The following is a 25806-nucleotide window of genomic DNA, read 5'->3' as shown; positions in this document are numbered from 1 at the left end:
GATGACCATACCGAAGGTGAGGTGTCTTTTCTCTCTTGGGTGAGGTAACGCCCAGGCATTAATGTTGTATTTTTCTTTTCATTTTTAATATATTTTTTCTGGTCCTTCCTTTTCTTTTTCTATTCAAAGATCAACCCTTTGTCTCTGTGCTTTCACGTCAAGAATTCTTCGCAAATGAAGAGATGTCAAAGGGGCTTCTTACTTCCCAAACAAATCCTCCTACATCTATATATAAACGTTTCTTCATCAAGAATACGCCGTAAACGATGGATACTAGGCGTTGTGTGTATCGACCCGTGTAGTGTTGTAGGTAACGCATTAAGTATCCCACCTGAGGAGTACGTTCGCAAGAATGAAACTCAAAGGAATTGATGGGGGCCCGCACAAGCGGTGGAGCATGTGGTTTAATTCGATGCAAACCAAAGAACCTTACCAGGGCTTGACATGCCGTGAATCCTCTTGAAAGCGAGGGGTGCCTTCGGGAACGCTGACATAGGTGGTGCATGGCTGTTGTCAGCTCATGCCATAAGGTGTTGGGTTAAGTCCCATAACGAGCGCAACCCTCATGTTTAGTTGCCACCGTTGAGTTTGGAACCCTGAACAGACTGCCAGTGATAAGCCGGAGGAAGGTGAGGATGATGATCTTAAAAAAAAAACCAAGATTTATTACAAGATACATTATAAGTTGTCTAAAAGATGAAAAATGACATTAATGGAAAAAGGCAAGACATACAAGAAAGGAAAACATGAATGATTCACAAGAGGCTGATGAACCCAAGCTACCTTGCATATGTCAGCAAGGGGTTGGGCAGAGGCATCATTTCACAATGGGTAGAAAGAGGAAAGATACATGAAGCGCAAAACTTTTCAAAAAAGCATCCTAGATATCTGCCACATAGTAGATTGATTGGGGCCCAAATTTTGTGGATAGATATACCCACAGTCCCCTACTCACATGTAAAGTTTCATCCCTATCACAAATTGTAAAGTAGCAATATAAAACTTTGAAAATTTAAGATGGAGAATGTATATGATTCGGAGATCCATAGGTTTGCATGGATATATATGAGGATGCATGCTAACACATAGAAGGGTATTTGCTTGAATTAAGCTTTGAAATTTGAAATGTGGCTGATTTTAACAATATTTTGTCTACCTAATTATTAATTAGAATTGTCATATCACCATTCCATCTAGCACAATGAGGATGAGGCACTTTAATAAACTTAAGCTGTGTTTGATATGCATTCTAGGTCAATTTTTCATTCTCAAACGATAAAAATAATTATTTTTTATCACATCCAAGAATGCACACCAAACACAATGTTAAATCAAAATGTTTTGTAAGACTGATTTTTTCCCTTACAAATAATATTCTTTCCAAGGTCCATCTAATTTCTCAAATAACATATCAAATGCTTTCTCTTAGTCAACAAAAACCACAAAGAAAGTATCAAATTATAAACCCCATTTCATATCACTTGCGCTAGTAAATCTGTTTGACCGTATATCTTCACAGGATTTCAAAGTCATCATCGATACAACTAAACCCCTCGGTGGTCATAGGTCAAGTAGAAGATGTCTTCATCAGAGAAAAGGGCATATCCTCTCACTATCAAAATATCAAATAAATAGAAAGAAATACTTCCATCCATTTGCAAACCTCTGACCTTACTTCCACAGTTAAACTTTCCATCAACAAAAACAAACAAAATACTACAGGCAACTAGTTCTACCACGTGGCAGGTTAGACTGGGCCGAAATTTACTTGTCCTATTTAGATAGTCCTTAGATATCCGATGATCATATTTGCCATATCATTCTTTCACGTGGAAAAATTAGAACGCACGGACAGAACTTTCATCTTTCAAGGGGTGGGCCGGTCATTTTACTCCTATTTTTGCCAAAACAAGAGGGGAAAGATTTCCTCCTCCCCTAGAGAGGAGTTCACCTACTATCCTACCATCATCATGACCTCCCACCCCCCCCCCCCCCCTTCACGCACCAACTAGACAAAGGTCAAAATTCCTTTCACAAAATATGTACACTATTATCCAAATGGTAGGTTGGAAAAAAAGAATAACAACATCATAAGGAAACAGAGGAAAGCATACCTTCTCTAGCACATGTTGGTAGAATACACTTGAGTCATATATACTGCAACCATGGTTTCAAGAATCAGAATTGAAACGGCTGAATCAGTCTATTCAGATTAGTATCCCAAAACTAGGGTTAGGGCAGGATCTAGCAAATTTCAGCTGCTCCTGACCATTTCCGGTCCATACAGATTGGAATCTGCTGGACCCCCATCTTGACCTGGTTCCAGGTATTAAAACCTCAACTCCAGCCCCACAACCAATACATTATGGGAAAAAATGACAAGTAATTGGATGCAACTATTGCTTCAAAAAATCTCTTCTAGTTCTTTCTTTTCCTCTTTCTTTCTTTCTTTCTTTCTTTTTTTTTTTTTTTTTTTTTTCATTTTCACCTTGGGGGAGAGTTAATTATACTTGCTTCATACCATATTATCAATTTCTTAGCCTCAAATCACAGCACCATAAGTACTTCTCTTGCACCGGAAATTTTGCAGCATCCGGTATAAGAGCCTCCACTTGATGTTACGAGGCCAACAAAAAGTTTTAATGTGCCAAAATGAATATAAACAACTCCTAAAATAAAGCCTTAAATATTACACTCCACTCCTCAAATAGGTGGATGCCTGCATTCCTCCATTTTGTATTCAAAAGAAACTGCTCCCGGAAATTTACACCTGAGTCAATTTACGCCTATGAGTCACCTTGTTTACAAATTTATTGTAACCAAAGACGAACGAAAATGTAAGTAAACATACCTCATTGTCCATAACCACATGAATATTATGTACAAGAAAGAAAGCACCCTGCAATATTCATTAGCATGAGTGCAGTACTGGTAGAGATAAAACAAAGAACAAAAAAAAAACCAACAGAATATTAAAGGTTTTAAAACATTACACAGACGTACAAAACAAAACACTTCTACCAACTTACCCACCTGCGAGACAAATATGGAGTGCCCACTCTAAAGAAATACAGAAAAGCCGAATATTCGACAATAAGAAAGATTCATCAAAACACCAGGACGATGCTATCTGAAAACTAGGCTTCCATTCTGTTGCTGTCTCAAATTCTCAATAAGCGATTGATAGAATGATTTCAGATCCTTGATATCACTACCCTGTTGAGACCATGGGACAATTGAAACAAAAAGGTTAGCACAGTAGAGAAGAAGAGAATTACAGAGCTAATATATCTCAGTCCAACTCAATTGGTTGAAATTCGTTATTATGCTCCTAGTAGGAGATCGTGCCACTGGCTAAAAAATGGCACAAACAGTTTAAGACTGCAATAAAGCAGCAATTGATCAGGGATTTTGGTAGCAAGCGAAAAACCAGAAACCAAATCCCAGATTTTACTGCAGGGCATGAATGGGCTTGACTAAGAAAGTAGCAAGCATTGCAAAAGAGGAAATCTACTAGAAGTAGCACCACGTACAATTTTCATTGAACTTTAAACCAACACTACTAAATTTCAAAACAGTCGACTTGGGGGTTAAGCCTCATCAGGCACCATTACTATTAATGCATGCTCCTCAGGCAAAAAGCTTTCATACCTTTGTGGTTGGCCACTATCCAACCACGGCATAAGCCTATTCTTTTTCGAAATTGCAGCCTTTTCATGAGCATAATTATTTATATATGTGTTGTCTTGCTCATTTTGCACATGTGTTATTTATTGAATTTGAATTGATTCATTCATCGGATATATCAGTTTTATGGCGGTTTGCCTAGAACTATAGGCGGTTCGCCAAAGCTATAGGCTGTTTGCCAAAGTTACAGGCAGTATTTAGCCAAAGTTGCAAAGTTACAATGTAGTGTTCAGCCAAACTTGCAAGGCGGTTTGCCAAAGTAGGTATTAACCCAAGTCTATAGCGGTTTGCCCAAGTTTGGTTAATATCAAAGTATGTGCCTATAAGGTTGTTTAAGGCACTTTGATTTTGTAATCAGATTTAGGACGTAAATGAAGTTTCAGCTTCATGGTTACACATCTCAAAGCGGTTTATTTGACAAGTGTGCCCTTTTCGTGATGATAGAAAGTTGTATGTATTATATTGAGGTATGTCTTCTGCTGTTATTCAACATGGTATGTTTGTTAAGTAAATCAAAGTTGTGACATATAAAGGTAGAGGGATTCAATGGCCACATCAATGGATATGAACTCAGTAATTAATCTAGCCCAAGTGGGAGATTATAAGAAATTTCCAAAGTAAATTTAATGGGCTTGATTAATTATTTGGCCCGGTTCAATTGGTGGGGATCCTAATGTTGGATCTGGTTCAATAGTATCACTCGGCTCTAATTGAGATGGCCCAGCCCAAGCCCATTGTGGAAGTGGGTTAGGGTTTTGGGACAGTATAATTATAAATACTAATTAGAAGGGTCCTTGCAGTTGTTGGTTTTCACTTCTCTATTTCTCCCACAAGAAAAGGGTGCTCACTATGAAGAACGGGAGACTGCAGAAGATCCTTTCAAGGTGTGTTTAGCCAAGGGCAGAGCTAAAAGGAGTTCCAGGCTATTTTTATTACTGTTCTTTATCAGCATACTAAGGTGCAAGGTACTGTTATCTCTCCCTACTATTTATTTAATGTTTGTATTCTAGGGTTCATATGGGCAATATGATTTAGTGTTTTTCAATGTGAAATCCCAAGGGAATGATTTATTTAATCTAACAATTTGGTCAAACCCTTTGTATAAAATGCATGTTTCAATCGAACTTTCAACCATGTTTCGAGTTTCAGTATCGTTTCGCTAGTTTCGACTCCAAAAAAGGAGACCTCTTAGAAAACCTCAATGTTTGGCCAAATCACTCACATTTTTTTAATGAATAATGAATAACATTTGATAATTATTAAATGGTTTATAATATGTTTATTCATTCCTAAAGCATATTTTAGAAGTTTAATTGAATTATGTGTGTTCTAATACTAAATTTTGCGCATATAGCATCGTACAGCGTACACTACAAACCTAGAGTCCAAAGCCAAACTACCATTTTGTATGTTTTTTTTACAATCCAAGGGTTCCACTACGTTTAAAGAGCCTAAAATAGGGTTTCCTAGAAGTTTTGGGAAGTAATTTGGCCATTTGGGCCTCAAAACCATCAATCAAAACAAACTACCGAAATATCACAGTTTTGCGAAATATTTCGGTTTCTAGCCTAATTGAAACCAGGATTGAAACCTAAACCTTGAACCTTGCTTACAAGAGCACATCCACGTTAGGGAAGTAAAATTTAAGCACACTAGTTAGGATATAATTTCATTCTTTATGTATCTAATTATGTATCAAATACTGCATTGTTTATGTTCTTTACCTGCAACTTTTGACAGTATTGTTCAGCCAAATCTTGTGGGCAGTGCACATTTGGGAAACCTTTTGACACAAAATGAATGAGAAATTCATCCCCAAATTTTTCATACATGACCTTCTGAGCCACCACAATTTCTCCAAACAGAACAAGCTGCGAAACAGAAAGCAATAAAATCTATGTCAACGCTGTCCATTCAAATAATGTAGAAAATTTAGGTACACTTCAGCATCTCAATTTCCCAGTAAGAACCCTCCTTATGAGGAGAGAGATTTTCAATAAAAACAAATAAATCAGATAAGAGGACCAGACAATAGTAATAAGACCGACTCCAAGATGAATAACAAATTTGCCACCCTATTACGTTCTATAAACATGTAATCTAGTAATCAGCCATTATTAACATCTTAAACCAGAGAGTGAATTATACAACAACAACTCAGCCTTATCCCTACTAAATGGGGTCGGCTGCATGGGTCCTTACCCTCCAATCAGCTCTATTCGAGGTCGTACATGATACAAGGCCTAAGCTATGCATCTCTTTCCTCACCACTTCTCCTAAGGTAATTTTAAGTCTGCCCCTGGCTCTTTTAGTTCCTTCAATCTGAATCAATCACTCCTCCATACTGGAGCATCCAAAGGCCTCCGTTGAACATGGCTATGCCACCTCAAACAACCAGAGTGGATTATGCAACAAACAAATACTTTCATGAGAAACACTCTCAGGCTACCCTTGGAGAAGGAATGCAACGATGCAAACCAGAGTGGATTATGCCATAAACAAATACTTGCATGAGAAACACTCTCAGGCTACCTTTGGAGAAGGAAAGCAATGATGCACATTTGGTGAAAGCTGGTATAAACATTTCACACTAAACACTTACCAGATAATTGAAATTATAATTTTCATTCATGCAAAACACCATGAAAATTAGCAGCAATTGGCTAATCCAAGCAAGATCAGTCAGATTCCTAGTCAGTTCACACCTTTAAGTTGGGCGTGGAAAACCCAGGTTTTACTCATTAAATGTACCAACTATTCCAATCAAATCAGTACCAACAATTACTCCCTCCATTTTGGCATATCCTTTTTCTTTATATTTTTATGTAATCTGGTGTATCTCATTTTGAAGTAAATGTTTAAATTTAAAGGCAAAAGGTTCTTTGAACAGTCCACATAGGAAGGCCTCCCCGTGTGGTCCACCCAATTATGCCACATGGAAGGGTGATATGCCACTCTAGCTGTTAGATAGTAGGGCATGGTATGGATTGCCTATGTGTCAAATTTCAAAGCCCAATACAATCATAGACAACCTCATTTACCAACATTTTTTTCTTTCCCTAGTATTTTTAGCCGTCCATTTGTCTTTAACCGTTTTCCAAAAAGTTCCATTCACTAGGAAGATTTTCAAAGCCTTATTTTGCCACATTGCCTACTCTATTAAGGCTCAAACTTGACTTGTAAGCAGAGGAACTTGGGCCCTTCCTGTCCATAAATTTTGGCTCCATCCAACCCAATACATGTCAGATATTTGGGCCACAAAGAAAACCAAAGCCCATCTTTAAATTTCTCCCTCCCTCGTCCCCTCGCCTGTCGATTATCGGAGAGTCGTATACTAAGTCAAAAAAAACTGAATTGCGTGAAGTAGAGTTGTTGGGGCTTTCTTCGCACGCTGGGGCAAAGCAAAGGGCAGAGTTTCGAGTGACTTGTTAGGGCTGTCAAAGAGCAAAGAATCAAGTCACTCGAAGCTCCTCTGGCGCGTCCTAGCTGATTTACAATCAGTTAAAATGAACTTGCAAGTTGACTCACTTAATTCACCTATCAGCAGAATAAGTGAATCAGGTTTGCTGGTTTTAAAACACTGCTAAAACCATATCATAATGTTTGTAGATATTTCCTTGCACATAAGCATGCTTCCACCAAAAACCATGAACCAGAATGGAGAGTGAAATAATAGAGAAGACAATGAATAAATAATAATTAGTTTAATTTTTTTTTTACGATTCTAACTTCTACAGCTTTAGCAATAAGAGTAGGCGCTGATAAATAATTTAAAAGAAACCATAGTGTCAATATGAATATCAACCCCATACCCATGTTCCTGATTTTCACTAACCACGCACCAATTACATTTTGGTGTGATCCCAGGGTTCAGAAACCGTGTTTGGGTTCACAATGGGCCCACTCAAGTAATAGAAGATTCAAATCAAGAGCTTAGTGGCAAAATAGTAAATATTTTGAAGTTTATAAGAGAGTGGCAGCTTGGTAAATAGATGGAAACTTAAAGGGGTGTTTAGGTAGACAAAGACAGGATAAGGAAGGGATTATTAATTAAAAAGATGGGACAAACTTTGAAACAAAACAAAATAAAGGACAATAGGGGATGATAAAATTGGAAACCAATCCTAAAATAAAATAACACAGAGAAGGGTTTATCTTCAATCTCCCGACCCTTAACCAGCGCAAAACATACCACGATGGAGCTGTAACTGCAACTCAAATCAATCTGAATGATGCAAAAACTTCAGGGATGGACTCGCACAGCCTTATGGTTGATTCCAAAGTCAGCAAACACTTGAATAATGAGAGTTAAGTTACTGCTATGGATCAAATACAGAAAAACCAGAAAACGGGTTATGCGCAAGTTGCAGAGTTGGTTATCCAAATAGAGGGGATTTTGGGGTCTATATTTCGGGGGTTTAAATCACCCAAGGTAAGGAAGTCTACCCAAAAATCTGGAGAGGAAAGAGGCTATATCAGAGGGATCCACTGAGATGTGTCGGCCTGGTAGTATTGCTGAAAGCAGGGTATTGAGTGGGAAGAGTTTAGAACTCAAAGAAAAAATATAAGGAAGAGAAGGATTATAATAGAACGGAGAAAAGAGGAAGGGGGAAGAAGAAGAAGAATGGAAAGAGAGGGGGGGGGGGGAGGGAAGTTGTACCTGAGAGAAGAGAGGGAGGAAAAGAATAAAAAAAAGGAGAGGATAGCAGGTAGCCACTTGCACACACACGCACCACTTTGCCACTGTGAAGGACAAAATCAATCACCAATTTACATTCCATTCAATTCTCTAAATTCCATCGGAAGTACATGTAAATATAAAGAATAACTCTTAACATACTAATAAAAACCCACCCAACTCAATAGGGAAACCTAATCGACAAGGAAATAACTAAAATAAGAAAACTACCAAATAACTCCTATGTAGTCTACCCACCATAATAAAATAAAAGGAAACAAGAAGACAAGATATAAGGGTATAAGCAGAAGGAATGAGAAGGAATGATCTTACAGTATTTACATCACGGAACTCAAAAGACTTGTCAAGCACACTGTACAAACAACAGTTTGTTGCGAAAGACTGAATTATAAAACTTTGGAAACCAGGCACCTGAAAAGTTTCAACTTACTATGAGGAAATGAACTTGAAAATAACAAGTTAATTTAGTGCAAACATACAAAAAAAGCTTTACCTTTTCTTCACCATGAGGCCTGGCGCACCAATCTTTAATTAATCTAATAAAAATCTGTACACATGCCTGAATACAAGGGCAAAGGGATTAAATCTCAGCATATCACCATGTTAATGCAAGAATCCCTTATGAATAAGCATGCAGACAATTATAGTGGCATAGTAAGCTGGAGATGTGATAAGCACCTTCCTCACAAGAATATCCTTGTGGCTGCAAGAACTCTGCAAAAGCATCTGCATTATTGGATCCAAGTAGCCCCGGCTTTTTGGGGCAAGGAAAACTGAAGAAAGGTCATGTGTAGTCAGCACATGAAGAAATGTATACAGTGTTCTCTGAAGCTCTTGCAATTCACGAATTTCCTACAACAGAAAGCAGGCAATCTTAGAATGCAGACTGAAGCATCTTATGAATCTTCAGATGTCACATTGAGATTGAGCATTATCATTGGAACACTGAAGCTACTGAATGCAGATGATACACATCATAAGACAATTATGGCCACTGTCTGTTTACGTGTAATCAACCTAGTGTTTTCCTCCACTAGTTCCCTCCCCCCCCCCCCCCCCTCCAAATCATAGAGGAAGGAGGGAAAAGGCTACGTTTTAAAATAAAAGGCTATCTTTGAAAGGAAGACAATTATTAGAGGCAAAATTATTTGTAGACCAGTTAAAACTGGGTCCAGACAAAAAAAAATAATATGCCTAAGTTGACAACCAGGCTGTTCCAGGTAAGGAAATTCAGAGATCTCGATTCAGTTTGTCCAAATTTGAGATAATGAGACACAAATTATTAATTGAGTTATGTAATGTGCTGTGTACAAGCCTTGTAGGTAGGAGTTAACTTATCAATTAGATTTTTGAGTTCAAATCTTATAGAAGGTTTTTTTTTTGGCAATAATTATGTTTTATTATACATAACAGAAATACTAAATGGGAATTAAACAAAAGACAAAGGCAACCTAGACAAAACCCAGGTCAGATAGATGTGTATCTCTGTTCAAAAACTCGAGGTTCAGACCAGGTCTACATTGGCCATGCCACACTTCCTGGTGGTGGGCCGGTAGGGAGTGGGAAGAAATCTGATAAGAAACTCAGAATTGCAGTGAGGAAGGGGAAATCACATAAGAAGAGAGGGGGGGAAGAAGAATGCACTCGCACACAGCCCGCAGCCTACTCAAACCATAACTCAACTATTCCATTCAATTCAATCTATTCAACGATAGGGAATGACATCATATATAAAGAGAAATAAAAGACTCCTAAAAATAAAGGCTAACTCTCTAACTACGAAACTAATTCAAGTAAGAAAACTAAGAACAATTGGGAAACCAAATATCCTACGTAACTAACTTCTAAAATAAATAGAATAAAAGAAACTAAAAAGACATTATTTCCCCAAATAACATAAATTCCTAAAATCCTAGGAGATCCCAAAACTCAAACTGGATCCAGTTCATCTTTGTCTGGATACCCAACTGAGTTTGGGTCGGTCCAAGGTAGTGTATTTGCAACAATTCCCCCGGTGTTGAGAAAAACTCTCCCACGAGTTTTGAAAACGAGAGAATCAGCACCATTCAATCGGCATCCACAAATATCAACATTGATGAGGCGATGATCCAGCGCATATGATCAACCGTCACAATCTTCTGATGGTCGTTAGTAAATGACGCCCCTTCGATGGGAATCTGATCGTGGGGTTTCACAACTGCAACCTTGATTGGACCGTTCACTTTAGCTTGATCGTCACGTTCGATGGCCACCTCTGATCTGCTTTTGGAAGATTCTATCATGCTTGACACCTTATCATAAAAGCAGTTATTATTATTGGAAAACTCCCGACAACCTGTCTTTAAATCAAGAAGCCCTGTAAAGAGATTACAAAGTTCTGTTGGCAATTTACGGAACCCATCTCTATTCGAAAGGAGTAAATCATATCGATCAACCTCAATGATGTAGTGGGCTTATGATAACAATGGCAGAATTGTAATTTATGGACTGCAAACTAAAGAGAAGAAAAGAAGGCTAGTGAAACGTTTTGGGGGGAAGGGGTAAACTTGAAAGAAAAGAAGAAAAAAAAAGACAATAGAATAAGAAGAATAGAACGGAGGGGGCAATTCTGGAAAGAAAGTGACTTTCGAATAAGTGGGAGAGGGGGGTTAATTCTGGAAATATAGAAAATAGGTTATATTAAGAATAAGAGGGGAAAAGGGTTAAATCCGGAAAGAAATAAGACACAAGATAACTAAGAAGTAAGAGAGGGAGGAGGGACAAACTTGGAACAATACAAAAATAAAGCAGAAAAGGAGATAAAAGAGGAAGGCAGGGGTATTTTGGGAAATTAAAGAAAACAAAACAATAAATAAACTGAAGCCCTAAGTGGGGTGGGTGGGAACCGTAGTCGACTTGGAAAACCAGCAGGGTTTTGAGTTCTTAGAGTTCTTCACGAAGGAGATCTCAGCTCGACATGAGTGAGACATGTTGGGCTTGATTTCCTCAGCAACAAACTCCTATTTTGATGAGGAATGTGACTTCGAAGGAGGCACCAATTTGGGGAGTCGACTGCGGCTAGAGTTCTGAAAAAGGTATGAATTTTTTTTTTTTGGCTCTCTCGCACTCTCTCTTCTCTTCTCGCCTCTGTTTTTTTTTTAGTTGGTTGTTGATGATGATAAACCCTAAAGCGAGGGAAAGGGAAAATCAATTGAAGCTGTTGGAAAAAAAAAAAATAGCAGACGTTGGGAGGGGTTGTCTGCGCTAAATGCCGAGAGGGTTTTGCCGTGAGAACAAAGGATGGGGCTGGTTTAGTCAGGCGGTGGGTTCGATTTTACCAAGAGGGTGGAATCGAAGTGGGAAGGGTTTGGGGTTTCAGCAGTAGCAGTGGGTTGGGAAAAGTCTTTCGACTCTCTTTTCTTTTTTGGATGATGTATTCGCTGTCACAGCGGGAAAAACAACAGGAGGTGGGGTATTGTTGCAAAAGTCAGAAGAGAAGATTAGGTTGCTGTGGAAGTCGATGGGAAGAGGGTTACAGGGGAAAGAAAAGGGATCGTACAGAGGGAGGAAAAACAGAATTAATGGGAGGGGAAGGAGATGGATCTTTCGGCTCCGATACCAAATTTGAGGAGGGCCGGTAGGGACTAGGGAATGGGAAGAACTCTGAGATGAAACTCAGAATTGCAGGGAGGAAGGGGAAATCGCATAAGAAGAAAAGGGGGAGGGGGGGAGAAGAGTGCACTCGCACACAGCCCACGGCATAGTTATCAAGGCTGCGCCTAGGCGTGCAAGCGGGTTCCTAAGGGCTGGGTGAGCAACCACCTTTGGTAAACACACATAGGCGACCACTTAGGGTACCTAGGCGACACCTAAGAGCCGCCTTGGCCGCCTTGAAGGCTGGGTGATCGCTTTATTGAGTTATTTTCAAGATTCTATTTCTACTCTTTTGATTTGTTCAATTTTAAAGATTCTGTTTATAATAATTTGATTTGTTTTGAGTACAGGTTTAAATACACCAGTGCTACATTGGATCATCAGATATAAAAACATTAAAAAAAAAAGGGGGTAAACTCTTTTTTACACATACACCGGGAGAAAAGGTGACGATAGCAAGCCCTTCCCTGGCCGAGGAGCCTCCAGGACTAGGGGGGCGGCGGTCAACCATCCACTCTCGAGATTCATATTGATCAATCGATCTCCACGTCCTGCCAGTTCGCTAAGTATACTCACTCCATCGAGGGGCAACAAAGGCTGGAACTATTCCTGCCAAAAATAAGGGACCTACTTCTCATCCTACGAGTTAGCAGGTATGACTGTATGAGTAATGTAGTCCTAGATAGGTAGGAGACCTACTAGGAGCCAAGTAAATCAGAGTTTTTAACTATGCTGGCCGAATGGGACAGAATAGATAAACTAGGGCAGAATTAGGGTTAGGGTTAGGGTTTTGAGCTAGGGTTTTATTTGGCAATGATGTGCAGGTTTTTAGGAGTCTATTAATGTAAGTTTGGTTTGATTTGAATGAAGTTGGAAATCTAGGGTTTTGGGTTAGAGGCCTTGTAAAAATTGAGTGTTTTTAGAATCTAGGGTTTAGAGATGGAATCTGGGGAAAGTGAGCTGGTCGAGTGTTAATGGCAGTATGGGGAGTGAGATGAAAATAAAAAGATCAGATTTTGATGGGTGGTTAGGTCTAGGTTGATGTTAGGGTTGTAGGGCTTAATTAGGGTTTAAGTGATTATAAGGCTGCAATGAAGAATTGACATTAGGGTTGTTGTCAAGTATGAAGGCTGTGGATGAAGTTTGATGATGATTGATGGAGGGAATAAGGATGCTGGTTTGATGATCTGAATTGGATCGATGGGGAAGGTAGGTTTAGGTTAGAGGATGAGAAGTAGAAGGGAATAACTGAAATTAAAATAGCTTACTGGTTTGAAGAGATCCCCAACAACAGCAGCTTGAGCAATTGTGAGACAACCTCCCGATCTTCACGATGCAAAGAGTCACAAGAGTCCACCCACCCTTCCCACCTTGATAAACCCACAAGGATGCAACACTCTCAAGGAGCAACAGCAACAACAAACGCAGCAAGCATAAAGCTGAGTTTTTATTAATCAAAATTCGTATCCAATGTTGGCTTCCCTTACAAACTTATATAGAAGACTCAAAAATAGACTTAGACGCTAAAAAGGAAAGGCCTAACCCAATCCTTAACCTATTAGCTAACTTAACCTGACTAGGAAACTGAAATAGACTCAAAATAGAGTCTTAATCCAGCCCAACTAAACAACTAAAAGAAAAACTAATAAAATCACTTAAATTGAACCATTGGTTGAACCGGTTCCATTTAAAACACCGAATAAAAAACTAAGTATGGAAATAAAATTAAGTATGGGAGCTAATCCCATATGCAACCCATTTACCCATATTTTAGGCCCATAAAAGTGGCCTATTACATTAGAAACCCATGGGATCAAATGCCCAACATGTATGTAACCCAACCCTAGACTTAATCCCAATGAAACAAGCCCTATTTGGTGATGAATCTGCATCAATGAGAGTGTCCCCTCTCTGTCTGTCTCTCCAAGTTTCAATCTGTTTATAATAATTTGGTTTGCTTATAGTTCAGGTTTAAATACACCAGTACTACATTGGATCATAAATACACGAGTTTCTTAGGTTTTTTTTTTCATTTCTTCCTTCTTCTCATGTCCTCCGGGTTTTTTTTTTTTTTTTTTTTTTTTTTTTTCTCGGATTTTTTTTCCCTTTCTATCTTCTTCTCATGTCCTATGTACTGTTTTAGAATCGTGAAGGTGAAAGAAAGGGATCACCTACTCCCCTGCTGCCTGCCGGCATCTCTGCAACTCCTCCAGCCATCGGCAACTACTTCTTCCCATCCTCCGGCGAGTGCAACCTCCTCTGCCTCCTCCTGTAAGTCTTTTTTTGTTTTTTTTTCTTTTCTTCTTCTCCTCCTTATTCTTCTCGGGTTTTTTTTTTCCGTTCTTTTTTCTTCTCATTTCCTATGTTTTCTGTTTTATATGTTGTGATGGTCTTAATTTATTTATTAGTTTTTTTAAAATGAAAATTGCAATATATTTATAATTTGGCATCTTGGTTCTTATTTTAGTTACTTCTTAAATCTTAATTATTACTTTTTTTTATGAAAATATTGCAATTTGTTATGCTATTATAGACTATTTTAGTAGTAAATATAAGTATATAACTGATATATTAAAAATAATAATAATGGAACGCGATTTAGACCGCTTAGACGCCGCCTAATCGCTTAGGAAGTACCTTGAACGCCTTGGATCGCCTATTGCCTTGACAACTATGGCCCGCAGGCTACTCGAACCATAACTCAACCATTCCATTCTATTCAATGATAGGGAATTACACCATATATAAAGAGAAATAAAAGACTCCTAAAAATAAAGACTAACTCTCTAACAAGGAAACTAAGAACAATTGGGAAACCAAATACCCTATGCAGCTAACTTCTCTAACAAGGAAACTAAGAACAATTGAGAAATCAAATACCCTATGTAGCTGACTTCTAAAATAAACTAAAAGACATTATTTCCCAAAATAACATAGATTGCCAAAATGCTAGGAGATCCAAAAACTGAAACTGGACCCAGTTCATCTTCGTCTAGATACCCAATTGGATTTGGGTCAGTCCAAGGTAGTGTATCTGCATCACTTCCAATCTGGACCTAGATTTGTACAGTTTTTTTCATACCCTAAGAAAGACACCAGTAATCACCCCTCCCCCCCCCCCCCAAAAAAAAAAAAGAGTCAATGAGCACAAATGATGGCAATCTAATGCAGATCGGAGAGATGGATCTGCTTGTGGAGGAAAGGAGAAAGGGAATCAGCAAAAATTAAGAGAGAGAAGAGGAGAAAAGAGAGATCGCATGGATGGAGAAGAAGGGAGAAAACCTCGTTGGAGGGGAAGAGGAGAGACTACAATCTTTACTGAAAACAAAATCTCAAATTCTATTCAATAATCAAATCGTGGGCTGTAGTGTAGCCTTACAACTGTATTTATAATTTATCTTCTAAACTAACCAAAATCTAAAAAGGAAATAACAAACCAAATAAGGGAAATCCCAACCTTGCAAAAAGTTCCTTAACTATCCAGGAAACTAAAACTGAATAAAGAAAGGGACTGGACATCCCAGTCTCACTTAACTTAACAATAATAAAAGATACGAAATAAAGACCTAAGAATAACCCACAATTGGGTTGAAGATTATGTTCCTTAACTATCCATGAAAAAAAAGGGCATACTTAGTGCACGCGACTCCCGCAATTGCGGGGTCTGGGAAGGGTCATTTGCATAGTTGTCACGTCGTCACGGCGATCCAAGTCGGTGGAGGGGTGTCATGTCGATATATCGACATGTCGCCCGCCATGGCGATCATATCGACCATGTTTTATTTTTTATTTTCTCTATTTTTAATGTCATTTAGTATGCTATAATATATACCCTATAACATCAAAAATTAACATGAAAGTGTACTACTAATCTACTATGGTTTAATTCATGAAAATGTAATATCCATTAGTGTATATGAAATCATGGATTATCAAATAATTGATAGCAATAGTCTTGCTGATAATAAAGTTGAAAAATCATGAGAGTTGAGATATGATTCATATGAAAGTGACTATAAAAGTAACAAAACAAAAAAACAATTACAAGAACGTAATTTATATTGAGTGAATAAAGCTAATAAACAACCCATCTAAATAAAAAAAAAATTTGCTGATGTGAATATGTGATTGTGTATTAGTCAATAATGTATTAGTGTTTTCTGTTTGATGTTTTTTTAATTTTTTTTATTTTAAGGAAAAAGCATTAAAATAAAAAATGGTTGAAAAAAATTATTGTTAAAAAATTAAGTTTTATAATTTGAAACAACCATGTCGCCCGATATGGCCATATGTCGTGGTATGGCGTCCATAGCGATGACATGGAGGCCATATCGGTCGATATTCTTACATCATCCATATCGGTAGTCAATATGCCCAAGTCTCCAGCGATATGACGCCAAGGCGCCGCCATGGCGTCAATATGGCGACACCATGACAACTATGGTCATATGTACACAGTCTTACCCTTGTTTTTGCAAAGAGGCTGTTTCCAGACATGAACCTGTAACCACTTGGTCACAATAGAGCAACCTTTTAACGTTGCACTGAGGACCACCCTCTATCCAGGAAACTGACACCAAAAAGGAAACTAATACTGAATAAAGAGAAGGACTGGACATCACAGACTCACTTAACAACTTGACAAAAATAAAAGATAGAAATAAAGACCTTAGAATAACCCACAGTTGGGTTGAAGATTATTTTCCTAAATTTTAGAAAAACAGTAACCATAAGCCATAGAAGTCCTTCAATTGGGCCTCACGAGTTGTGTGAAGATGAAATTCCTGAAAATCAGGAATTGTGGAATTGCATTCCATCTTAAAGTCTCAAACTACCTCCACGATATAGGTTTCCAGAATTACTAGATCAAAACCATCTCTTAAACCAAGGCCATGGGTTGAACCAGGATTTGAACCAAACCGGTCCTACATTACAAGCACCCACTCCTGTGACACAATTTGATATTATATAATCATAATGAAGAAGAAAATGGTGTTAACAAATTATTGCATAAAAAGCTCAAAGGTTTTAGAAACTATGCTTGTGAGGGCATAAAAGCATCCAGCCTCCACAGTCCATCACAAAAATGGAATATTCAAGGCAAGAACTACATCCATATCAGTATTTCTGGTGCAGTAGCACTTTCATGGTTTGACGGGCATGAACCAGTCTAGAAGCCCAGGCCAAGGAGAACTGAGCCCAAACCTGGGTTTCAGCTCTATAGGGGTAACTAGGGAACTCATCTCTTATTCAGGTCATTTTTGTAATCTTATATATATTTTATTACTGAGGAATTGGCTGTTGATAGGAGTCTGTTGGAATATGGGTATTCGTGTGACATGGGTCGACCCATGATATATGGTCGACCCATGGGGTGTTTTTCTTATTCTAGTTATTATTTTCTATTCCTAGTTCTATTCTGATTATTATTACAGTCAGTTAGTTAGAGTTAGAGTTTTATTTGTAATTGGTTTATTTTTGAACTTCTATTATAAATAAATCATGGAGGGCTACCACATTGGTAAGCCATTCAATTATTTCTTCATGGTATCAAAGCTGAAAATCGATACCTGAGATAAATCCCACATTCCAAAAATCGATCTCCCTCTTTGAGATTGATTTTTTCCCTCATCCATCTTCTCCCTTCAAGATCGATCTCTCCTAGATCGATTAACTCAGTTATTCTAAAACCCTAAACGCACCAAGACCCTTCTTCTCTCTTCTCTTCTCAAGTCTCCACTGTTTCATGGGGGCGGTACTTTGAGGTGATCTAATAATGATCTAGTACCTGCCCTAGATCTTACCTCCTTTCTTTTATCCTCTTTTATGATCTCCATACAAAGTGAGATCACTGTTTGAAGTTGAAGACCTGCAAATTTTTTTCTGTTCGAAGACCTGCAGATTTTTTGTTTGAAGACCTGCAGATTTTTGTTTGAAGACCTGCAGATTTTTTTCTGTTTGAAGACCTGCAGATTATTTTTTCAGCCACTGCAGAAGATTTTGCAATTTTTTTCTGAAGATTCTCGGTGATTGAGGCTCTCGGCATTCCAGGATTTATATTTGGTTTTCATCTTATTTTTTCCTGCACTATCAGATTGGAACCATAAAGAATCCCATCTGCTACACAAAGCCGAGACTTATTTCTTTTGCAGGAATCGATACCTGCACTTTTCATCACATCATATTTATACTTTGGTTTTTTTTTGTGATCGATAATCTCATCAGTATGCCTGATTCAGATGTATCTACCACCACCACTGGCCAATCTTCTACACAAGGGAATCATCATGATTATCCCTCTTTTCCAGCCAGCCCAGTGAAGCTCGATAGCACTAATTATTTACTCTGGTCTACATCAGTCTTTCTTTCCATTGATTCAAGGGGCTATAAGGGATATATATATGGTACCACTGTCAAACCAAGTGAGGCTGGTTCATTACAAGATAAGTGGAGTTCAAGTAACTCCCTGGTTATGTCCTTTCTTCTCAGTGCTATGACTCCTTCCATTGCCCGTGGCTATGTACTACTTGATTCAGCCGCCAAAATTTGGAAGGCTGCTAAAGATACTTATTCCCAGGTACGGAATGATGCACAAGTTTATGATATTCAAAGAAAAATCCATGCAACCAAACAGGGTGAACTTACTTTATCCCAATACTACTCTGAATTCCGTAGTCTGTGGCAAGAGCTTGACTACTATGATAAATTTCAACTTGATTGTCCTTCTGATATTACTAAATTTCAGCATAGGGAGGATAAATTCAAGGTATATACTTTTTTGACTGGACTTAATGTGGACTATGATCAGCTTCGGTCTCAAGTTTTGAGTCGTTCCCCTTTTCCCAATTTGGAGCAAGCCTACTCTTATGATACAGTTGGAAGATACTCGTCGTTCCACCATGTTACCACCTACACAGCCAGAGAGATCAGCTTTAATTACTTCTGGGGGTGGCCCTTCTAATACTGGTACACGTTCCTCGTCTGAGAAGGAACCTCTTAAATGTTCCCATTGTGGAAAAGAACGACATATTGTGGATTATTGCTGGAAATTGCATGGTCGGTCATCTGACTCATCTGATGGTCGTAGTGGTGGTCGTGGTCGTGGTGGTACACAAGCCCACCTTTCTGAAGCTACTGAAACAGCCCCTACTACCACGCTTTCTGCAGAAGAACTTGCTGTCTTTCGTCGTATGATGACCAATTTTGGGTCTCTCACATCTTCATCTGCATCTACCTCGACTGTGGTTCCCTCTTCTGAATCCAACCTTGTTCTCTCCAAACCAGGTATTACTTTTGCTGGTCATTGTGCTTCAGCATTATCTCATCCTTAGATAATCAATTCCGGAGCCACTGACCACATGACTGGTCAATCTAATTTATTTTTTCGCTATTCTCCTTGTTCTGGCAAAGATAAAATTAAAATAGCCGATGGTTCTCTTTCCTCTGTAGCAGGGAAGGGAGCCCTCCATTGTTCTCCTTCTTTATCCTTGTCTTCTATTTTGCATGTCCCTAAGTTAACTTCTAATCTGCTTTCTATCAATAGTTTGACATCTGATCTCAATTGTAAAGCTATTTTTATCCTTCACATTGTGTCTTTCAAGACTTGGGGACAAGGAGAACGATTGGAACTGGTAAAATGCGTGGTGGCCTTTATTTGCTTGACGATGATCTTATCTCTAGTACTGCTGCTAAGCCTGACCAGGCTCTTACTGCTACTTCCACTGACCATCATTTATCTGAATAGCATCGATGGCATCGTCGATTGGAACATCCACCTTTAGGAACATTAGCTAAAAATTTTCCTGCTTTATTTCAGCATTGTAATCCTCACTCTTTATTATGTGAGGCTTGTGTTTTTGCAAAAACAAACTCGTTCTATTTATTCTAGTTCAAATAAAAGATGTTCCAAGCCTTTTTCTATGATTCATTCTTATGTCTGGGGTCCCTCACGCACATCCTCTATTTTTGGTTTTAAGTGGTTTGTCACCTTTATTGATTGTCACACACACACCACTTGGGTTTATTTAATGCGACACAAAAGTGAAGTGTTTTCCTGTTTTAAAGTTTTTTATAGCATGATTCAAACTCAATTTCAAGCCACCATTCAAACTCTCCGAAGCGACAATGGTCGTGAATATTTCGATGGGACATTTCAATTATTTCTTGCTAATTAAGGTATTATTCATCAAACCAGTTGCGTTGACACTCCACCCCAAAATGGAGTGGCTGAACGCAAAAATCGACATCTTCTTGATGTAGCTCGCTCTATTATGTTTGAAATGCATGTTCCTTCTCATTTTTTGGGCAAGGCTGTTTTAACAGCTGCTTATCTTATCAATAAAATGCCCTCTCGGGTCCTTGACTATAAATCCTCTCTTGACCTTTTAAAGGGGTCTTCTTCCTATATTATTCCTCCCAAAATTTTCGGGTGTGTGGGTTTTGTTCGAAACCACTATGCCCATGGTAAACTTGACCCGCGCGGTCTCCGCTACATTTTCATTGGTTATTCTCCCACCCAAAAAGGATATAAATGTTACCATCCTACATCTCGTCGTGTTTTTGTTTCCATGGTTGTCGTTTTCCATGAAGCGGTGGCTTTCTTTCCCTCGGCACCTCTTCAGGGGGAGTCTACATCTACTCTAGAAGATGTGCCGATTACTATTCCTCCTCTACATGAACCTATTGATGACTATCATGTACCTTTAGATGATGATGTCCAGGGAGAGCAGCAGGTACAGCCAGAGAAAGACTTTAGTCAGCAGTATTATCAAAAGAAAAAAGGGCAACGACAACCCACCACTGCAGCATTACCACACCCAGAGTTGTCCTCTGAACCAGGACCGAATGACACTTTCTCTGGTAATATTTCTGATCCTTTAGATTCTGCTCCTTTGGATCCTTCTACTATTATTTCTGATCCATCACTTGACTTACCCATTGCTCTTAGGAAGGGGAAAAGGTCTTGTACGCAACATCCAATCTCACAGGTTGTTTCGGATGAGTCTTTATCCCCCTCATTTCATGCATTTGTTTCCTCTTTATCTTCTATTTCCATACCACAGACTTGGCAGGAGGCATTTGCAGATACTAGGTGGAAAGAGGCCATGGTCGAAGAAATGCAAGCTCTTAAGAAGAGTGGTACATGGGACCTTGTCACACTTCCACCACAAAAGAAGACTGTAGGCTGGAAGTGGGTCTTTGTAATTAAACAAAAAGCTGATGGAACTGTTGACTGTTTTAAAGCAAGGCTGGTTGCTCGCAGATTTACTCAAACATATGGGATAGATTATTTGGAGACTTTTGCGCCTATTGCCAAAATGAACACTATCAGGGTAATTCTCTCTTGTGCAGTGAACTTAGGATGGAGTCTACAGCAGCTTGATGTTAAAAATGCCTTCCTCCATCGTGAATTAGAGGAGGAAGTATATATGGATGTTCCTCCTGGGTTCTCATCCGCTGCAACTCACGGCAAGGTTTGCAAACTTAAGCGGGCTTTGTATGGTCTGAAACAGTCACCACGTGCATGGTTTGGTCGCTTTTAGACGGCGATGTTGACATTTGGTTATAAACAAAGCAAAGTAAATCACACCTTATTCATCAAGACATCGGGCAGCATTATTACTCTCCTCATAGTATATGTCGATGATATAGTCGTAACTGGAAATAACCCTACTAAAATTTCCAAGTTGAAGACTTATTTGGCCAAGGAATTTGAGATCAAGGATCTAGGCATACTTCGCTATTTTCTGGGGATTGAAGTGTCCCATTCTTCTCAAGGGCTATTCTTATCTCAACGCAAGTATACTCTAGATCTTCTTTCCGAAACTGGCATGTTAGGCTGTTCTCTTGTGGATACTCCCATTGAGGCAAATGCTCGTTTCCGAGACATTGATGGTGAACCAGTGGACAAAGGGAGATATCAGAGGTTAGTCGGGCGACTAATTTATTTATCTCACACTCGGCCTGACATTGCCTATGTTGTGAGTCTTATCAGTCAATTTATGCACGATCCCCGATCTAATCATCTAGAGGCAGTACTCAGGATTTTGAGATACTTGAAGTCAGCCCCTGGTAAAGGAGTGTTATTATCCCGTCATGATCATCTACAGATTGAGGCCTACACTGACTCAGACTGGGCTGGTTCTCATGATCGAAAATCCACCACAGGTTACTGTACATTTGTGGGTGAAAATTGTGTTATATGGCGCAGCAAGAAGCAAACAGTGGTGGCCCGTTCCAGTGCAGAGGCTGAATTTAGAGCTATGGCTCTTGGTATTTGCGAGCTATTGTGGCTAAAAACCTTGTTACAAGATTTGAGAATTCCTATTACTCTGCCTATGCGACTCTACTGCGACAGTAAATCAACAATAAGTATTGCCCATAATCCAGTGCAGCATGATAGGACGAAACACATTGAAATTGATCGTCATTTTATCAAGTCCAATTTGTTTCAGTTTACCAGTTTGATTCAATATTTTAAGAAAATGTAAATACGATGTAATCCCTATTGATTGAATCAAGTTCTTTTGAGTTTTATGTGCTGATATATGCTTCTGACGCATGACCGGGCCTGCTTTTTCACTGCTCAATTTCCCAAGCAAGGAAATCCTTTAATAGACAGAGCTGGCCATGGAAGAGAAAGACAATCATTGCAACTTCAAGGTTTAGTACCCAGAGATTGTTGCTTGTTATAATTAGACATTGATATTGTGGACAGGATTCAGTAAGGAAGGTCAGAACTGCAATGACCGAGCGGGGAAAGACTGAAGTCTTGCAGATCCTAAGAAGAGGATCATCCCCTTCTAATTGATTCCATCTTCTTCTTTTTGTTATATTTCTTTGTTCCTTTATTCCATTCCCTGTTTTTTCCTCTCTTTGTTTTTATTCCCCTCCCTGCTACTGGTGGTAGTTGTTGTTCTGAGAAGAAATCACTGGAACTCCATCAATTTAACTCAGACTAACCTGAATTTTTTGGGAATAGCTTTCTTCTATTGGTCGACCTTGACTGCAAATTCTGAGACTGATCAGAACTGGGATTTGTGAGATATGAATTCTTCTAGGTCTAGGATGGTACTGTTGATCCAGCCCAGACCAGATTCAGAAGTTTATAATATTTTTTACACCTGCTAATTTGGTCTGCTACTGGTTGGATTCAAGAAGGTTGGGGGTTAGAGGAAGCTCTGCCTGAAATTTCAGGTCTATTGGAGTTCACATGAGGTAGTTCTCTCAAAATCGATACTGGTGTTGGTCTATCTAAAAAGAAGAATGGTTCTTCTTAATTGCAAACAAGGACAGGTTCTTTGATAAATTACTCAATAGTCCCCTTTTCATAAGTCTAATCTATTTTATCCCCAATCTTTCTGAAATTCCAGAAAGTCCTTCCCTTCAAACTTTATTTTACTGTTTGGTTCTTGTTCCTGTATACCTTACACAAAAGGGTCCTGAACTGTCTAGAAATTAAAGAATTGCCATTATTCTTTTTATTTGACTATTTATTCACTTAGGTGGGCCCATATTGACTTAAATTAGGGGTCTTTTAATGAACCTAAATTAGGGTTTTGGAAACCTAGGTTGCACCAATTTCTCAAGCACATCAAAGTGAAAGAGACACTTAAAGCAAGAATTCACTTTCAAGTTTAATGTTACCATTTCTCTTGCACATAAATTCATGTAAACTGGTAAGTTGTGTGGAACCAATTTACTGAATTACCAAAACCCCATACCTCAGTGTTACCTTCAGGTCCAGAAGGAAATGCATCCCTGGGAAGAATATTGAAGACTCTACTTGCAATAGCGGGAAATATTTCCTCCAATATGTTACCCACCAGGGTATTGAATTTGCATATCAGCTGATTGATTAGGACAAGAAATCCCACCATCTCTTTCGGCTGCAGTCATCGAAAACACACAGTCAAAACTAAATTGTTGATATCATACCACAAAATATACATCAGACCCTATACAAAGACCATAATCTCATCCATCTAACTGGAACCATACAATTATTGAATTTTTTCTCTTATTTTATTGATTATCATGAATTCATTCTTGCAATGAAAATTAGTAAAATGGCTTCCACTCTTATTCACATAAAGTGCAGTATAAAAACATAACATCTTTGAATTTAGGGCTGAGAAGCTGTAATCAATAGGAGGGAAATGATCACCAGATGATAATGCAAGGTAAGGATCCTTCCTAGCACCCAACAAAATACATGAGCCTCAAAACTCAGACAGTTGAACATGGTAATTCAGATAGAGTTATAAAGCATATTACTTTGGGGGATGCAAGACCAAAAAGAAACAATGATATCAGCGAGATCAATTTCAAATAGAGAACCCATACCTATAGTATATACTAAAATATATTATAGAGAGAGGGTATTGTGCGAGATCAACTTAAAAGAGAGAATCCTTACCTATAGTATATACTAAAATAAATTATAAAAAGCAGGCAGAAACAACCTTACAATACATGCCAAGTAGATAAATACTAAAATAATTTACAAAGACCAACAGAACATTGAAAAGATATGATGTACTATAAATCTAACAGGCACAGCAATACCAACATAAATACAGAAACAACACGACGGTGCATAACTGAGGATTTTCAGTTTGAAATCGTCATGCACCCTGAATGTAAACTCTTAAGTGAGATGGGTTGCCAGTTACCCCACCCAAAGCTACACATTACCATGCCAAAATTTGTCAGTGAGACTCAGTCCAAAACAAATGAATAAACAGGCATATGAAATGAAACAGATACTACTGTTACCCTACCTCACTTTCAGCAAGCAATTGATCCAGTGCCTTGGGGAGGTAAGGAAACACTGATGCTCCCAACGTGTCCACCATTCGGTGAATAAAGGATGTGACCTGCACATTGCAAAGTTATTATACAGCTATACAGGGAAAACTGCAGTCAGCAGAATATGTGGAACAGTGTCTCAGAATACCATTGAACAGCAAATGAGACCATTGGTCCAGCAACTAAACTGTCAAATGGTTAACGGTTTCTTAGGAATATTACAGGTTGGACTGCCCAAGACAAGAATTTAAATCATGCAGACAACCGACCAGTGGACCGAAACAATCCAACCCTGGTCCATTTCTAAAAAACATTTGAACAGAATGATCTAATATCCAATCCCTACCTTATTCCGCAGAGGCTCAACCTTTGGAAACACCAAAAGGATTTGAAGGAGAATGTCCAATGTCTGGAAAAAGAGAATACACAAAGAACTTTAAACATGCCACAAAAAGCAACAATTCCCATTGTTTACTAAGAAGAGATAAAAAGTGGCAACTAGAATGGGGAAAGAACAAGAAGAAACTGAAACATATATAATACACCAATAATGTGGCCACAAGGCAGTACATTGTTGTGGCATGAGAGATGGAAGGGCATCTCTGGCTTCAATTATCATGATACCAGTAGCATCTTGTATGATCAGATGGATATTGAGGCTTTTACTAAGTAGTGGTTTCTCTGCAGGATCAAAGTCTCACTACCATAATTTTTAAAATGAAAACCAAAATGGGCCCGGTTCACGTTTAGATCAATCTAAACTGCGGTTTGGAGAAAAAACTTTCAAAAAAGGTAAAAGGTTTGGGAAAAAAGTGAAAGGATTAAAGCAACAAGTCATTCTTTGGTGTAATGGTTAGCTCTCATTTATTATGAAGTAGGTCTTGAGTTCGAGTCTTCATATGTATAACTCATTAATCATTTTTAAACTAGGGAAACTACCAAACCAAACCAAATTGTTCTTAAAAAACTGGACAGTT

The 25806-nt window shown here is 38.6% G+C and overlaps 1 protein-coding gene across 2 annotated transcripts in view; it reads right to left on the bottom strand.

Annotated features, from left to right (window-relative positions):
- Positions 1 to 2527: 2527 nt before the first annotated feature.
- LOC122667866 (exportin-T) overlaps positions 2528 to 25806 on the bottom strand; it is a 30468-nt gene continuing 7189 nt past the window's right edge. For both annotated transcript variants that reach the window (XM_043864314.1, XM_043864315.1), the window contains exons 7-16: positions 25176 to 25238; positions 24802 to 24897; positions 23743 to 23907; positions 9065 to 9238; positions 8880 to 8945; positions 8699 to 8797; positions 5412 to 5558; positions 3034 to 3216; positions 2852 to 2899; positions 2528 to 2770 (exon numbers count right to left, since the gene is read on the bottom strand). In XM_043864314.1, coding sequence (XP_043720249.1) covers positions 3127 to 3216; positions 5412 to 5558; positions 8699 to 8797; positions 8880 to 8945; positions 9065 to 9238; positions 23743 to 23907; positions 24802 to 24897; positions 25176 to 25238 — 900 coding nt within the window. In that variant the 3' untranslated portion in view covers positions 2528 to 2770; positions 2852 to 2899; positions 3034 to 3126. The remainder of the gene's footprint in view (positions 2771 to 2851; positions 2900 to 3033; positions 3217 to 5411; positions 5559 to 8698; positions 8798 to 8879; positions 8946 to 9064; positions 9239 to 23742; positions 23908 to 24801; positions 24898 to 25175; positions 25239 to 25806) is intronic.

Source organism: Telopea speciosissima, chromosome 7 (assembly GCF_018873765.1).
Source record: "Telopea speciosissima isolate NSW1024214 ecotype Mountain lineage chromosome 7, Tspe_v1, whole genome shotgun sequence".
NCBI classification, from domain to species: domain Eukaryota; kingdom Viridiplantae; phylum Streptophyta; class Magnoliopsida; order Proteales; family Proteaceae; genus Telopea; species Telopea speciosissima.
Note: the sequence above shows the minus strand (reverse complement) of the source record. Positions and strands in the feature narration are given on the sequence as shown.